The sequence below is a fragment of the Plasmodium knowlesi genome, assembly GCF_000006355.2.
Source record: "Plasmodium knowlesi strain H genome assembly, chromosome: 10".
NCBI classification, from domain to species: domain Eukaryota; phylum Apicomplexa; class Aconoidasida; order Haemosporida; family Plasmodiidae; genus Plasmodium; species Plasmodium knowlesi.
Window position 1 is genome coordinate 837,117 of NC_011911.2, and position 17,749 is coordinate 854,865.

At 42.6% G+C, this 17,749-nt stretch overlaps 4 protein-coding genes across 4 annotated transcripts; 2 read left to right on the plus strand and 2 right to left on the minus strand.

The window, feature by feature from the left end:
* Window positions 1-2,017: 2,017 nt before the first annotated feature.
* On the plus strand, window positions 2,018-4,165 carry PKNH_1018100 (pre-mRNA-splicing factor CWC2, putative; the record flags this gene model as incomplete). Its single annotated transcript, XM_002259628.1, has 1 exon — window positions 2,018-4,165. One exon carries the CDS (start codon window positions 2,018-2,020, stop codon window positions 4,163-4,165), a length of 2,148 nt encoding a protein of 715 aa, XP_002259664.1.
* A 978-nt stretch (window positions 4,166-5,143) lies between these two features.
* PKNH_1018200 (conserved Plasmodium protein, unknown function) lies at window positions 5,144-6,229 on the minus strand (the record flags this gene model as incomplete). The annotated part of the gene is made up of 1 exon (XM_002259629.1): window positions 5,144-6,229. The coding sequence occupies one exon, from the start codon at window positions 6,227-6,229 to the stop codon at window positions 5,144-5,146; it is 1,086 nt and encodes a 361-aa protein (XP_002259665.1).
* Window positions 6,230-8,180: 1,951 nt separating this feature from the next.
* Window positions 8,181-11,309, plus strand: PKNH_1018300 (inositol polyphosphate multikinase, putative; the record flags this gene model as incomplete). Its single annotated transcript, XM_002259630.1, has 1 exon — window positions 8,181-11,309. The coding sequence occupies one exon, from the start codon at window positions 8,181-8,183 to the stop codon at window positions 11,307-11,309; it is 3,129 nt and encodes a 1,042-aa protein (XP_002259666.1).
* A 545-nt stretch (window positions 11,310-11,854) lies between these two features.
* Window positions 11,855-15,961, minus strand: PKNH_1018400 (MORN repeat protein, putative; the record flags this gene model as incomplete). The annotated part of the gene is made up of 1 exon (XM_002259631.1): window positions 11,855-15,961. The coding sequence occupies one exon, from the start codon at window positions 15,959-15,961 to the stop codon at window positions 11,855-11,857; it is 4,107 nt and encodes a 1,368-aa protein (XP_002259667.1).
* Between the last annotated feature and the right edge of the window lie 1,788 nt (window positions 15,962-17,749).

Genomic DNA, 17,749 nt, shown 5'->3' on the forward strand with positions numbered 1-17,749 from the left:
GAGGGCACTATGCTCCGCACTCCCCGTTGTTCCTGCTACCTATGCTCCATGCGCTCTTGTACATATTCAGCTTCACATGTTTTCAGAATTATTCCTCCATTACTTTTCAATAAAGTCCCTATAATACTCCTCCCTCGAAATACCTACATGAAGATTCCCCCCTTCCTCATAAGATCCCATAACTCTATTTATATAATGCCCATTTCTTTCGCTACAAACCCTGCCACTATTTATTGCCTCCTCCTACAATCCACTATAACCCTTAACGTAATTGTATACTTCCCTTATATGATCAAAAGTACCCGATGTAATGTCCCTCTATACGTTGCTACATTCCTCCATATAAATCCTCTTATTTCATTCTCTGTATATTAGATCCTCATTTTCCGAGAGTGAGCTGTACTCCCCCCAAGCGCTGAAACATATTTTTTGCGAATCAATAATAGGGGAAATTGTAATATTTTTCCTTCCATTCTTTGTGTGTTATCACCTTCTTCATATGACATCAGGAATTAATAAATTCATTTATATAATTTCAACGTTACTTATTGCTTATTGGTATCCCCCGTAACTTACCCCTCATTGCTGTACATCCTCCAGAACATTCACACTTGCGTTCGTCCTCATTCAAGAAGTTATATCCTCCCCCCGCTGAGAGATTTCCAGAATTTCTTCCCCCATAAATATAGCAAATAATATGTGCGCGCTATAATATATATATACACACGGGTACATTATTCACTTCATGAAACATGTATTTAATATCATATATTCCTTTATATTGTCCAAAATAATTCCCCACCATTCCTTCTCTTCCTCCCTGCAGGTCATATGGCACACCTCACGGGGATGTTCCTGGGAATGCTTTACTACTATTTTTACGTTAAGGGGAGAGTAGTCATGTAGCCACGTGGTGATGTGCAGGTGATACAACGTGTAGCGCGTCTCAGGAAGAAAAACAAGCATAGAAGATAGCCGTTCCCGGTCTTCGCTTTCGTCGATGCGTTGCGCCAAGTGTACATATAACACAAGTGACCTCCTGCTGGGTTTTTGCCCGGAGTATACCTACTCGAACCACACGCATATCTCATCCACATGGGGGAATTTCTCTTCCCCTTTGATAGATTACTGTTGGTATCCCAAAACGGAGAGGGGAGACACAAAGTATATGTTTCTTGGAAGGGGGGAAACAAGTTCTCCTCCTCCACCCCCCCTTTGGGAAATTTCTTTTCTTTTTTTTTTTTTTTTTTTTTTCGCTTCTTCTTCATAGAAGGAGAACTTGTTTCCCCTACATCGTCTTATTCATATAACGTCATGTGGGTTTGCCCATTTTTTTTTTGTATGGCCCGCATTTGGGACTTGACAAACAGGGTTTAGCCCCTTTCATCAATGTGTTCCTAAAGGATTCATCTGCAAAACGAAATTATGCAAAAGGAGGAGTTTTTCTTCTTTGAAAGAGCAGCCCCGTTGGAAAAGCACCTCTTCTTTTACTGTATATTTTGTTGTATTTTTTTTCTGTTTACTTATTTATTTTTATTTTTTTTTTGGCACGTTATGAAAAAGGAAAAAAAAAAATAAATAAACAGAAAAAAAAAGAAGTGGCACACATAGCCCGGTTCCCCGCTAACAAGAGGTACCCCGTGATGATTTATTTTTTTTCTTCTTCTTCCGCACTCCCTAATTTCTGAAATTTGTATAACGAGGGAGGGAAGAAAGAAAAAGGAAAATTACCGGAAGATTCCCTTATAGGCAGTAGCCCACAGGACGCGACACTTCCCCCTGGTCCTTTGCAGGATGCGCCTACAAATGAAAAGTAGCGAAGTGAGGAAGCTAAGCAGTGCTAATGGGGCATGGACCCAAAAGGGGGGCAAAAAAAAAAGACTACACGTTAACGCCTCCGAAACTTTAAGGGAAATTTGCAACGTCGCTAAAAATTCCTCTGGGCTCTTCCTGTCCATATGCCATCATTCCATGTTTCCCTTTTCCTCATCGCCCTCTATCCATTCACCATCTGAAGATGAGCGTGAAGCGGTTTCTTCATATAGTCCAAGCAGAGGACGGCGATGAAGGGAAAAAGAAAAAAAGAAAGAATGAGTGTAGGAAGGGGGAAGTACCTAGATTGGAAAAAAATGAACAAGCCACAGAAATGGACAGCCAAAGGGGAGAGCCACAGGGGGACAGTGTCAAGACGATGGAGGAAGGACGAGAGGAACATAGCGCCCAGACCAACCGGGAGGACATAAGGGAGAAATATACTGGAGGGTTGGAAGCGAAAGGTGAAAGAATTCCCGACAGAGGGACACGAAATAAGAGCACATCGAAGGGGAAGGAAAAGGACACCACTGAGACTTCCCCTGATCAGTTAAGCGACGCATTAAATGCTTACATAGGATTCGGGCAGAAGGCCAATGGTGATAGGAACACCATAGGATTAGCAGAAAAGGCCTCAAATGTGTCTGGGGCCTCATTTGAAACCCTGCAATCACAGAAAAGGGATAGCGTAGGAATAAGTGAGGTGGAAGGTGGGAACCACTGTAGTGGGGAGGACAACTCCGGATCGACTCCACGTGACGCCCTTCAAAATGAAAGTACCAATTCTAACAGTAATCGTGATAGGCAGATCGTGCAAAGGGATATAATGAATGAAGGGCTACAAGTAGGGGAAACAAAGAAGGGGAGTGAACAACAGATGAGAAGTAACTCAGGAGAGAACACAAACAAAGAGGTTAACAAAAAAGCAGTCAAGGGAAAAGTAGAGGAGAAAAGTGAACCGAAAATGGACACCGGTCTCAGTGCAGGAGACGATCACAACCAGTACAATAAGGAATCACACGATTGTGTTAATGCTATGCAGAAAGGGAAAAGCGAGGACCTGGGGAATAAATGCAACCCACAAGGGGCATACAAAAGTGTTAGTAATGGTGGAGGTCTTCCTCAGAGCTGGATTAACTTCAATGGTTATTACGATATGTATGGCTGCGGCTACGGCGGAGGGGTGGGTATGGCCCCTGTGGGAAGCGTCCCCCCCGCCACGACAATTCCACCAATGGCGCCCCCAGGAATGATGAACATGTTGAACGTGGCGAACGCGACATACACAATGTACGCAACCTACATGAACCATGTAAACTACAACCACCTGAACCACCAGAATTACAATTACTACGGAATGTGCGAAGACTATGGCCGTAGGATGGAAAAGGACATGGGGGTGAAGCCCTATGAGTTTTCCTCCCTACTGGAAAAAAGCATCGAGCTAATGAAGAAGAACGATAAGGTAAAAGAAATCCTGAAACGGCCAGCAAAATTGCAAGTGACTCAAGAGGAGTTGAACAAAGTAGAATACTCAGAAGGCAATGACCAATACAACATGTGGTTCGGAAAATACGTACCGGACAAATTCGATAAAGGGAGGAGTGCTAGCAGTGTTGGTGGTGTACAACGCCTCGTGGCAAGGTTCAAATGCAACCCTTCCACCGACTCTGGATACACAAAGGCAGATAAAAATTTGACGAGCAAACAATTTTTTTGCATTTATTTTGCACGTGGTTGCTGTGCTTATGGGCATAACTGCCTCTACAGACATAGAATTCCAAACGAAAATGATGAGCTACAGTTTGAACAAACCATCGATATTTTTGGACGAGAAAAATTCAGTACCTTCAAAGAAGACATGGGTGGGGTGGGGAATTTTAACAGTGAGTGTAGAACCCTCTTCATTGGAAGCATTCATATTGATAATTATGAGCAGGTTCATATAATCGAGAAAATTCTATATGATGAATTTAGCAACTTTGGAAACATTGAATATGTAAGGTATGTGCCTTTTAAAAATATTGCCTTCGTTCAATATTCATACAGAGTCAATGCGGAGTTTGCCAAGGTAGCCATGTCGGATCAGCCTATTGAAAATCACTCCACGGCTCTAACCATCAAGTGGGCTTTCGAGTTGAAGAACACCCCACATCATTCTTCTCAGCATTACGCCAACCCGTATGGGTATAACCACAACCCCCTGGTCTCATCCACGTGGGAACAATATGTCTCCCATCAGAGGGAGCGGGATCGTCAACAGTTCAGTTTGCCGCCTGAATTTGGTTTCCATCCCCAATTTGGCGTTATTCCCCAATTCGGGGTTCCTCATCAGTTTGGTTCGCCCCCATAGTTTTGTCCTCCGCAGCCCCCCCAATTTCATTCTTCAACCGCAATATGGATACCCTCGACAGTGGCCAAAACACTGCCCTTCCGAATCACAGAAAGGTAAAAAAAAATAGAAAATACGAGCAAAAGGTTGAATGGCACCCAGAACCAAATAGACCACATGTTTGACATGCATCATTGGCCATTTGTGTGAAACAAAATGTGGAGGGAACACTCCTTCTCTCGATTGGCTGCATACGCTCGTGGGGTTGTGCATAACCTATCTTACACTAGTGAATTTATTCGTTCATTTATACCTTTACACATCATCCGTTCATTTGTTTTAACCATTTGATGGTGCCCCAATTGAGGTGTCATAGACTGTCCCTCCCGTTCCTATACCCAAGGAAAAAAAGAAATTCATGAGCTTTAGCTCCCATTTTTGCACTGCCCACTGCATATTTATAAACTCATGCTTGAAAGTGCTACCCGCCCATCATCACACGCACAGTATGAGTATTGATGCATTCTACTGCTGGTCATGGCGTACGGCGTGCTTTCCTGACCGCCCTATTTCTCAAAAGTGCGTATCAGTTTTGCCATAAAATCTGATGTATATTTTTCAAGCGTCGAATGGCATAACTGTAGTTCAGTCGAGGAATTGAGCTTTTTCAAAATTACCTGACCAGGTTAGCTTTTTTTTTTTTTTTTTTTTTTTTTTTTTCTTCTTTCCGCGCTGTTCAGGCAATTATCAACCTTTCTGCAATTTCAGCAGGCGCCGTGTAAAACGGGGTTCAGTGCACACACATGGGGCAGAATTAACCGCTGCTGTCTACGTGTCAACTGGCAGGTGTGTGTGCGTGTGGGTGTGTGTGTGGGTGTGTGTGTGTGTGGGGGGGGGTTACTCCAAATTGGCGAAAAGGCTAGTCAGCTAGCTATTTTCAACACATTAAAAAAAAAAAAAAAAAAAAAAAAAAAAAAAAAAAGATACCGTTGTAATGGGCTAACGGCTACCCCCATCTGGGGTCTCAAAAATATTCAGTGAATTAAACATGGACTCCGGAGGGGCCTGACGGTCTGTCCCCCGGCGAGCACGCTCTCCGTTCTGCATATATATGTCCCTCAGCTTCGGAAGAAGGCTTAACACCTGCATTTTCTCCTGTCCCATGTCTTCCTTTGTGTGACTCTCAAGCTCTTTCCCCTCTGCGCTATTTCCGTTTATGTGATGGAAAAAATCCGAATCATCACTAGAAGGATGAGATGATTCGGACGAAGAAGACGATACAGATTTAGCGGAAGAGCTACCGGAAGAAGATATATCCATGTAATAATCTGTCTTGTCATTGTAAAGTCCCGTTTTTTTTTCTTTTCGATTCAGAGACAGTGGAATAATGGGCATATGATCATGTACATATTTTTTTTTTAATTTCATAATTTCTTTATATTTTTCAATATCGATATTTTCATTTAAAAATAAAACGTTTACATTTTCATTTGATGGAGAGTTGTTCCCAATGGTGAGATAATTCAAGGTGGTCACGTTGTTCAGATTGTCCAGAGGGTTCGTACCATCCAGGTTCTCCATCGAGTTGTATTTTTCCGTCTGTTTCATGCACAGGTGCTTGTAGTACAAGTACGAGTTTTGCAAAACGTTGATATAATTATGATTTTTTTTCTTAACAGCATCCTCCTCCTCCTCCTCTTCAACTTCATATGGGGAGCTGGCAAAGAGGTTATTAAAATTGCTCACCGTGTAAATTTCTTCGTACAAATTACTTAGGGCCAATTTTACACAATGCTTTATGTCGATGTAATTTACAACAACACTTCCTCTAAGGGAAGAGAACTTCCTGCAATTCATTCCGATCGTTTTAACCATTTTTATAAAAAAATTAAAAAGCAAATCTAAAACTACACAATCTACCCTTTTTATATTTTTACACAACAATATGGAACATATTATTCTCAATATTTTTTCATTATAGTAATCTTCTTTCGAGTTTGTAAATGGGTTTGCATGGTACTTTTCTATGTGCGCCCTGCCGAGGGGGGGTTCCCCTGTTTGCTTGGCACTGTTGTCTTTCTTCATTCGAGTGGGCTTAAGGGAGTAATTCTAATGATGATAATAATCTTCCTTTGTCATCACACGGGTGGGGTGGATGATGGGTGATGAATTTCTTCGATTAAGCTCTCTTCCACTCGGGCTCGCGGCGCGCTACAACTGCTAAGACTACTGCTCAGTTACTGCGCCAGTGTATGACTTACCCACTTTTGTGCTAACGGAGAGTTTTCCTCATTTGACAATAAATACACGGACAAGTGTTGCACCCTCCTTCGGCTAAGTTAACACCATTGCTGCAGCCTCAGAGGTGGTGGTGACAGAGTGGGGAAAACACGAAACCGGTAACCAAAACGGATGCGCAGGAAAAGAAGTGTCACTTAAAAAACGCACTGTGAGCTTCATTCATTAGGGATGGTGGGTGGGGCATACTTCTCTTCAGTTGTGTCGGTGAGAATATTGGGGTGGTACAAACATGGTGACAAGTTGTCCCCTACTCTGATTGGTTCAATTCGGGTTCCTTCCGAGGGGTCCTTCGTACTGTGAAGTGTTATAGTGTGATTTTATTTTATTCTTTTAATATTTTTCCCCCCTTCTTATCCTTCTGAGGGACGACATGCGAAGGTAGTTGGTTGTGAACCCTTCCCTGGAAAGGACATATCTCCATTGGAGGCGCAAAATGTTGTGGCACATGCTTTGGGACCTTTCCGCGCTTCCCTTTCCTTATGGACCAGCCTGCGCACAGTCGTGGTGACTAAGTTCGGCTCGCGCATCGCCTATGCGTCCTTTGGTTATTTTTCTTCTTAATTTTGATGTTTTTTTTTTTTTTTTTTTTTTTCCCTCGGCGGTTCTCCATTAACCCAATTCTGTTACTCCAGATGATGGGGGTAGTGGCACCGTATTTTCATATCCCCAAGGGAAAAAATGGAGTAACCGACTTTTGCAGGCGCTAAAAGGGAGGAGGCGCCTTCCTTAAGGTATTATATATAGCCCGCGCTTTTTTTTACGTCTGCGCGGTATCTTCCTTCTGCTTCCGGGATATATGTAGAACGTAACTGAAGTGTTATTTTATTATTATTTTTTTTTTTTTAGCTTCATATTACTTAATTTTATTTTTTTCTGTTTTATTTTTATTTTTTTCGTTTTGTTTTACATTATTTTTCTCATACTACAAATGAATTTACCATCCAGTGCGAAGTTTTAACTGAGATCGATCATCCTTCCTGTCATGCGCGTCGACTTCTTATTTATCCTTTCATAGAAATGTTTGCCCTTTTATTTTAAGGCAGTTATCAGTTGGGCACCAGCCTTTCCTCTTTATATGCTGCCTTTTTTATGGTCATACTTATTTTTCGCACTGTGGATTATCTCCCCGGAGTTATTATTTGGAAAGTGGTTTAAAGGGGGCACTCTATCTACCTGAACGTTTGGCACCACGGTGAAAAGGAAGAAGAACAAAAAGAAGATGAAGAAGTGAATGAGTCCCCCTCCTTGATGCGTACGCTGTCGGCCAATCGAGAATTGCCACGCGGTCAGCTCATTCGTATGGATGGGGACATACGTGTGAACTGACAGTGGGGCTATAAGTTCGTTGTCCATACAGAGATGCATCCGTCTTAAGTACCACCCATACGTTGCTCATCTCGTCCACCACTTTTTTTTTTTTTTTATGTGAGCATTTCCTCAAGACGGCACAGAACTGTCTTGTGCTGTGAAGATCCTCCCCTCCTCACCATCTCCGTGTGTGAAGTTTTTTTTGCGCATGTCCAAGGCGTCATCTCAGGATGATTTGCAAGAAAATTTTTAGAGGATAGGCCACGTTATTGTAGATAAAAGGAGAAACACATAAATTTTTTCTTCTTATTTTTTTTTTTTTTTTTTTTTTTTTTTGTATCCATTTGGACCGTTAAGGAGAGGGGGAAAGGCGGGTCAATCCGCAGGCCCACTGCATGCCCCCCTATCGAGTGGATAGTTAATCCAAATGGAAAGGGGAACCCGGGAGATATCGCTAGACGGGGACCTCCATTTGGAGTGTCCCCCTGAGAGGAGCTTCAAAGAGAACAGAAGTTGTGACATCGTAGAAGGTTGTCTTGTGAGAAAGGGAAAGAATGTAACTTATTTGAATCACTGCGAGGAGGAGAAAATTGCAGAGCATTCCACACATGAACGGTGTTATATGGAGGGAGTTGCGTTCGCTAAGAATCTCCAAAATGGAAAGTGTAACCACATGGATGGAAATATGTGTAGGTATAAAAATGGACAAATGGTTGTTGCTAACTTGGGGCGGGGAAACTGTCCGGGATGTGCAAACCTTTACAGGGGACCTCATCAAGGAGATTTACCATTGTGTTGTGAAGAGGAAAACAACAGGAAGAAAAGTAACCACACATGTGAACACCCCCTATGGAATCGCATCGATAAAGAGAGAGATTCACAACGTAGTACTAACGGTTTAGTCAGACATGTGGAGGATTGCCCGCATTTTAAAGCCTTAGAAAATTTCCATCAGCTAGAGGAAGAAGTAGATAACCACGGAGATGATTACAGTAGTACCAGTTTGGATGGCACGGATTACGCCAATTTTGAAAACTCAGATGCAGAGGTTTATGAGGATGACGAACTGATGCCAAATGACGAGGAAGATATTGCCCAAGGGGTAAACTTCGGAACCACACTGGAAAACATGTCGCCCATCAATAATCAAGTCGTTCATACGTTCGGTACTAATTTGGAACATTATGGATGGAAGAAAAAAAAAAAAAAAAAAAAAAAAAAAAAAAAAGGTACGTACGAACAAGCTAGTGACAGAGAATCAGATGATATGTTGCACAATATGTCCCACCAGAAGTTGACAGGGACGTCTGTCATGTTAACTGGGGAAAAGTCCAAATACATTTATAAACTAGTTCCTTTTTTTAAGAACGGGGAAGCCAAGTTCTACATGAATGCCTTTGCGGCGTATGACAAACTGCACGGACAGTTCAGGGGAGCCCCCCGGGGGTTCGACAACCGTTGCGAGCGTGGTGAACGTGTAGAATGTATGCAGCGTCACCAACGTGACCGCCTCGTGAAGCTGCACACCAGCATGGAGAGCGCCATGACCTACTTTGACTTCATGAACGAGAAGGTGATGAGTGCAACCCGGAAGAAGCTACCCCCAAGTAACCCGTGCAAGGTAACCCTTCAAGGGGACCAAATGAACGATGTGATGGAACATCCTCCAAACTACGTAGCGCCTAGAACAAGTATCCCCATCAACAGGGGAAATACGAACAGGTCTCATTTTACGAAAAACTGTTTAGAAGAAAGCCCCGAAGTGGAACATTTCCCCTGTGAAAATCCCCACCTGGACAAACCAAACTCAACGTTGAAGTCGCCACGTCGAGTGGAAGACGACGCACATGGAACAATACGAAGTGGTGGCTACTACGCTGTGCACATCTCAGAGGAAGAAAAGTTAGTGAAGTCCCCAGATGAACATAAATGTCCAGTAGAGGAAGGACAAACAAAATTTCCCCTTAATGCAAGCTCGTCTGCATGTGTAAGGAACGATGTCATGCCTTGTCTTCACTTGCATGGGAACAGGGGCCATTACGCGAAGAACAGAAACACCAGTGCGCTGGGAGAACACCGTGTCTTGGCCTTTTTAGTCAAGCAGAAGCTCATTCCAAAGTTTTACAACATAGTGCCAGTGTATCGATGTGAAGAGGAAGAGGCGGCCTCGTATTTAGCGGAGACTCACAAAATAAAAAGTAGGAGCCAAAATGCAGGATCCACTGCAGACTGCGTACCAGAGGCAAGGAGAATCAAGACGAATGAAAAAGAACCACCCCTTAATGGTAGACGTGATGACGTATCTGTGAGAACAGATATGCCTGGTCAAGAAGCCGAGAAATGGAGAGTGGGAAAGTTGAGCGATCTCGTGAAAGCAGCCGAAGGGACTCCAAGTGGAGATCCTTCCGAACGCACAGTCCACTTAGCGCTGAAATTGAAAAAAATTTGCCACTCGATAGACCCACGGAATCAGAACGTGCTTGACTTAAAACTAGGTTACAACACATTGAAGGATAATGATATACAGTTTAGTGAAAGACTAAAGGAAGAGAGCAACTCGATCCCTTGGAGTGAAAAGGAAAAGTATGTGAAGAGGTGGTCGAGGATGAAAAAAGACATACGAAATGAACACCTAAATACAAGTGATGAACACATCATAGATCTATCTGCCAGGGACATGAACTTACCTCCCGCGTTTTTCAATTACGATAACCATGAAATTTATTGCCTCCTAAAATCCTGGAAACAAGAAATTACTGCACGCATAACAACACAGAAGAGGTTGGGATTTCGTATATGCGCGTTAGTATGCGGGGTGAAGGAGCAGGAAGTGTTGACGGACGCAGGGGTGCGCGAGTTCTACGCGCAGTGCGTGGCAAAGTATGGGTCTCTGGCCGATGGTGATGCCGCTTGTGATGCCGCCTGTGATGCTGCTTGTGATGCTGCTTGTGGCGGAAGCTACGGCAAGCAGGGCGACCTGAACAGTCAGCACCACCTCCACAGCCTACCTTGCCATTCCCTGCAACATAGCCACCTTTCGGAGGAAAACCATGTTCAGCACGATGGGGCGAGAATCCCCCCCAGCATCGACGACTGCTACGACCGAGTTGACAACAAGCTGCAAATCAGCAGAGACGTCGGTCTCCACCTAAGGGAAGAGCACGTGGTGTATGCACTGAGCTATTTTTTTAAAAGCATCGTTTCGATTGTTCTCCCCAAATTGATAAGCCTGAAAGTGTGGCTGGAAGAACAACATGTTTATTCCTTCTGCTCCACCTCCTTGTTAATTATATATGACCGAAGAAACCCGCAGACGTGTGACGTAAAGTGGATTGATTTTACCTACTCGTTTGACAACACGGTATCTCCAAATATATATGAAAAAATGAAACATGAGAGGCTGAACTTGGACATCCTTTTTGGCGTAAATAATTTAATTAAATTATGCAGAACGGTATTTTCTGATAGCCAAGTACCGCCATCTCCATGTCTGTCGAGGTGTGAGAGGGACCGATATCATCCCGGGATACACGACAAGCCAAAAGTTAACTTGTAGCTTGACTCACCATTTTTTTTTTTTTTTCTTTTTTTTTTTTTTTTTTTACCTGAACGGTTCATGCAGTGTGGGGTTTTATATTTATGTGAAGCTTTGTTAATAGTGGCACCATTTCTTTGCGTTTCACATATAACCATGTTTTTTTTCCTTGCGTCTGTGTCCATGCGCACACATTTGTGAAAGACTCTGATTTGATATCCAGTGGTTTATTATGTTACCATGCGCTGATATTTTTCTTCCTCTTCCCCCACAGAGTGAACAGCCATTCAACGCATTATCATGTCAACCCTTTGTCACTATTATTTTTCTCCTCTGTTTTGCCACATTAGCGGGTTTGCGTTATCATACCGTTCCATGGCCCAGCTATACATGCAAAGGAACAGTGAAAAAAAAAAAAAAGACCGTGCGAAGTTGCGCAATCGAGGCGGTCCCATCCCAAATGGAATAGGCCGCAGTTTTATTTTTGACGTTGTATTCAGTATTTTCTAATTTTTATTTTTTATTTTATTTTATTCTATTTAATTTTTTTTTTTTTTATGAGCACCTCATGGGTGAGCGCCCGCCTGCCGCGCCAGTCGGAAGGTCCTGTGGAGCAAAACGTGGAAAACGAAAAAGAACAACACGTCACTGTACGAACTGTTGATCCCCCTTTTCCGCTTTACCGCTCGAACGAATCTTAAAAAAAACAAACTCAATTCGTAGGGAGTTATGCACGTGTTGTAGTAATCGAGAACATTCATGTAGTTCTTCCGGGAGTGAGCGAACCGCTTTCTCAATCGATGCAGTTCCACTCCAACTTGGCTCTTTAGTTTTATGCGCACATGTGCGTTTCCTCCCTCATGCGACATCACCAGGGGGCTTTCCTCCACATTCGTATGGATCCGCTTTGTTCCTTTCTTTTCATCTGTCCTCCCCCCCTTCTTGTTTCTTTTTTTTCCGTTTTCAAGTTGCACACAGGGTGGCAAATCGTTTGCGACTTGTTCCAAATTTTCCACTTCAAGTTGTTTCACCTGTTCACTCAGTTCCTTCAGCAGTTTGTTCTTATACCCCTTGGTGTGTACAGGGCAGGTTGATTCTTCCTTTGTCTCGCCATTTTTCCGATTTGAGAGAAGTTCCTCTGAGTAACCTTTCCGCTTTTCACATGTGACAAATTTGTTCAGAATTTTTTTTTTCTCCTCGTTTAATAAGACAATGTAGCGTACCGCATTATTTTGCAAGCGGTGTTTGTTGATTTTTTCCCTTTCGTTTCCACGGGAGGGGCACAATTGCAAATTAGACTCATTTGTTAAGTGCAAGTTTGGCGTGTTTAACGTTTTCGCAAGGATTGCCAACACTTGGACGAAGGATAAGCAGAACATACGCGAGAATTTTTTTAAGACTTTCTTCTTCCTTCTGTCGTTTTTGCCTGGACGGTTCAGGTGAAATTGTGATTTTTTTTTTTTTTTCTTTTTCTTGCGCATATACTGTAAATGGCTAGCTGTGTGTGCAATGTAGCTATTCCTCTTTGCGGTTGACATTATATGTTTCTCCTCGTTAGAGTGGTTATTATTCGTCTGCCGCTGAGGTAATGTTGTCCCTTCTTTTTCTTCCCTTTTATCTGCGCAGTTCAGGATGTACAACGGTTTCCACTTTTTCACCTTAATTTTTTTTCGCCCCCTGCCAAGTGAGCGGTAGTCGTCGTAGTGGTGGTGCGGGCTCAAGTTGATACTCTTTGATTCGCGTCCAGTGGTATCATCCTTCCTTGTTAGCTTCAACTTTAGTAAAAATTTTAGCACATCTCCTAGCCTCAGGGACACATTTAATTTTGCACTGAGAAGTGAAAAACATTCTTCCCTTGAGTTGAACAGAAGGTAGTATAAAATGAAGTAGTAGACGAAGTTGTCCAGGATGTTCACTAAGGCCGTATGATATGTTTTACCACTCGAGGTGGAACCTTTTTTTTTTTTTTTTTCATTCGATTTGATTGGCGGTGCGCCACGGTGACAGCAGATGGCACAGCTGGGCAAGGCTTTCACCTTTTTCGCAGAGTTCTTCACTTTTTTCACTTTTTCTTTTTTTTTTTTTTTGTGAAAATTTCCTCCTCTCTGGCGTCTTTCGCCATCTCGATGGGGGGGTAATCCTTGGCAAAGCGCTAGATGAGTGTATTTTTTGGGACAGACGACATTCCCGCGGTTCTCAGTGATAGCCTTCTTCCCATTTACGGCCCACTTTTCCTCCTCCCCCTTTTTTTCACACTTGTTGAGGGGCCGTTTGCACCCCACTTGGTTGCTTCGACTTCGCTTCGTTCTTCTCTTCCCCTTCAGTAAACCTCCCTTGATGTGACCGCTCTGTGGGTGCAGTTTCTGCCCGTCCATTTTGCTCACACATCTTTTCAGTTCATTAAGTAGGCTTAGCATGATGTGCGTATGATGCTCGCCTCGATGATCGCGAAGGTACAAAGACACGCGTACCAATGTATACACGAATGAGTTAAAGGAGATTTTCCTCCTTTCATCGTGAATGTTATATCTGCCTAAGTTTAGAAGGGCGAGGTGTTTATTCAAGTGGGCACACCAACGGGTATCTCCACATAAGTCAACACTTCCATTGTTACCGCTATTGCCATTCCCTTTTCTCACTCCTGTGCGGCCAACCGCCCACGCTCTGCTCATGCGCGCTAATGCATACCACATGGGGAAGGAAGAGTGGAACACACTAAACAAGACGTAGAACAGATAGCCATTCTCATGTCTGCTTTTATTTGTAAAAAGAAAGAAGTATATTTTTTTTAATATTATTTTTGCTTCTTTCATATGATAACACCTCTGATTCTTCCATTGGTTTTTATAAAACTTTGCAAAGCCTTTCACCAGAAAGAGATTTCTGTTGAAAAGGATGTACGCCATGGGGTTTTGTGTTTCGTATGGCTCTCTGCTCACTGGATGGATTGCCACACCTAATGCGTTATACTCCTCACAACTTTGTCCATTCATGCGACTGCTACTTACATCCAATCTGATACCACCACCCAGATTAACTTGATTAATATTGGGGTTATGATTCCCCTGGTTGGTTGTCTTCATTCTATGCCCCTCTTTTCGGCGTTCAAAAAGAAAGTTCTCTGCTAATGGGCGACCAAACTGGATGAAGTTCTTCACCATTTGTTCTTCATTCAGGGGTGTATCCTCATCTACCCAATTGTAATTATCACAAAGGAGACTAGCCAAATTTATATGTTCACCTATTGACATATCGTCTTTTACCAACATGTTTAGCGAGCTAAGGGGTAAACTACTGTGGATAATATTAGCATCGTAAAACATGTGCCAGAGGTTCTTCAGTTTGAAGCTTCCGAGGGGAGAGTGGACAATCTCTTCCTTGTCAATACTTTTGTTGTCTCTCCTCTTCCCCCTTCCTATACGTTTTTCCTTCCACCCCTTTCGCCAATACAAACCATATACCTTTATTAGGAGATCAAAATGATCATAAACAATTTTGTAAAGATATTTTATATCACTGTCGGTTAAGTTTGAGTTTTCATGGAGAAGAATCCCTAGGTTGATAACCTGGCAGATGGAATTCGTGTACAAGTGATTCATTACGTATGTCTGGTTGAGCTGTACCTGAGCTGTGAATTCTCCATTGAGGTAGTTGCATTTGTAAATTGTACCATTTATTTTTAGAAGATACCCTTGTCCATGTTTTTTGTTGTCTTTCCAATAACCCCAATATGTATCTCCACATGTGTGATGGAAAATTCCGAACCCATTTATTTTCCCCCTTTTCCAGTAACCTTCATACTTATTGTAGCGTTCATTTTGGTAAGGGGTGTTCTTCCTATTTCCTTGTCTCACGAACCAGAAGTAGGTTCCATACCCGTGCATTTCGTCGTTTTGCCATTCCCCCACATATATGTTTTGTATTACCTTCTTGGTTCTGTTGGTTTTTTGAAGGGGGGATCTCCCAGAAGTCATGTCCTTACATGGTTCATAGCTTTCCCCTTTCCAGCTCCCACTTTTCCGTTCCTTACCTTTTCTGTTTCTTCCTTTCACAAACCACCACATCTTTCCAAAACCACACTTTCTGTTCTTCATCCAAAAACCACAGTATACAGCATTGGAGTACCATTGGACACCATACAAGTGCCTCTCGTTTTGTCTCCACCAACCTTCGTACCTCTTCACACTTGGTTGATTCACATTCTCCCTTATAAACAGAACCCCGTATCCGTTACGCTTATTCCCTTTCCACTCTCCTTTGTAGATGACTACGCTTGATTGAGTATTGTCATCGGAAGGAAGAAAAAAGAAAGTGCTTTTCCCCTGACCACACTTCTCACCATTTCGTATGTACCCCTCATAAATAAGTTGCTGAGAAATTATTTTTCCAAACCCATCCACATTTCTACCTTTGAAGTTCGCCATGTATGTTTCCTTGCCCTTGTGGATGACCACGTCTTTCCCCCCTAAGTGGGCGCAATGGAACTCGTCCAGTGGAAGCTCTCCACTGATGGTGTAGTTGTTAATGAAAACATTTTTCAACTGTAGAGTAGCGTGGTTTTTAATGTGCACGGAAGAATGGATTGGGGATGACCCATTTGGGGGGGGCCTCTTTTTCGTGAAAAAGTTTTTCCAGAAGGCAACTTCCCAAGGGGGGTGGTTGACTTCCTCCATTGCGTGTGTTCGGGGAGTTTACCATTGGGGAGATGGTACTTCCTACACCTTTCCAATTCATGCGGAGTTATTTTGATATAAGAGGAAGGGGTGGTAACGGCGATTGTGTAGTGCCTCTTGACTGAGGGAACATTTTTTTTTTTTTAACTCCGACAATAGGATGTTCCTCCGCCTGACTTCCTCTCCATTTGTCTTATCATACGAATGAGAATGGGGATGAGGAGACAATTCACTCGGACGCGAAATTAATAACGCGGGTATACATACCAGGTTCGTCGTTTTTTTTTTTTTTTTTTTTTTTTTTTTTAAATGCACATTTGTCCTTAGTAGAAAAGGTGCAAGGGGGGAGGGGGGGCGGATACACATTTAGTTTCCCTCCGATATTTATATGTCCTATAGAAAGAAGTGCATCTCCTGGTATGACTAATAAAATGCTTCTTTAAAACTTTTACGCGGTTGAGGCTTGTCTGGGGGGAGGGTTGCCTTTCCCTCTCCCCTTTGTGTGTGCGAAATGCCTCCTCGGACATGGCACAGAAAAAAAAGAAAAAAAAAAAAAAATACATGCGAGGTTGCTCTCCCATTTGTGGTTAAACATGTAATAGCCGTTTTTTTACCCCTCTCTTTGTATGTCCCTGCAGGGGTTGGAAGATAATACGCACTCTTTCAATATCATAAAAAGTTTGCCCCCCTTTGGTCCCGCACTTCCCTTCACTGCCTTCACATCTTCTCAATCATTATCCCATTGTGCGTGCCTCTTAAAAATTTTCCGAACTTAAGTAGACTTTGCGCATTCCTCCACGATTGCTCTCTGTCAGTTGTGGCTTCCTTGTTTGGCTTTCTTCCCTTCGTCTGGGATTTTTTTTTTTCCCCCTTTTGGAGATATATTCTGCGCACACATGCGGCAACCGTGGCGACTTGGCGCATTCCAATTGTCCCACAAATGGTAAATAGAAACGACTCCTGCACTTGAGATGTCGCCAAAACGATCACAACGAAATGGTTGTCCCACCATGTGTTGGGATTATTTGGCTTTTCCTTTCCGTTCTGCTGGAAATTAAAAAAAAAAAAAAAAAAAAAAAAGAGTTGTCATATGGTGGGCGTCTGCGGGTGCTTTTTTTTTTTTTTTTTTTTTTTAATTATTTTTTTTTTTCCCGTTTCCTATGAATTTTTTTTGTGTTCATCGTGGGTGCCTCGTTTCCTTTATGATATTATTGTGTTGTATTGCATTTTTTTTTTTTCCCCCTCCAATTGGCTCTTTTTTCTAATGACAGCTTAGTACATCGCGCCCCCTCTTCACCCAACTGTACATTACCCCTTCCCCGTGTGTACCCAGGGAGGCCTTTTCGCCTCCGAAGAGTCCCAGGTGCAGTAGCCGCACCCCCACGTGGAAATTTCCAGCTATATATAGATAGATGAGTAGATATATGAAGATATGCAAATGGGTATCTGCTGAATGCCCTTCGCGCAGTTCATATCTTAGTTGACTCACCCCCGGTTCTTCTATGTAGAAGCAGGCGAGTTTTACAGAACATGTATAAATGTATAACCCACTACATAGTGTTTCTTTTTTTTTTTTTTTTTTTTTTTTTTTTTCCTCTCACCTCCCATTCTGTTATACATTGTTACATACCTACCTATGTTGAACCATCATGAGGAGTCTCAAGCGGAGTACGCAGTTTGTTCTTTGTTCTGAATAGTTCGCTTGTTTATTTATTTGTTTGTTCTTTTTTTTTTTTTTTTTTTTTTTTTTTTGTTAACCAATTTTTTTTATGTCTCTCCGGGGAGCTA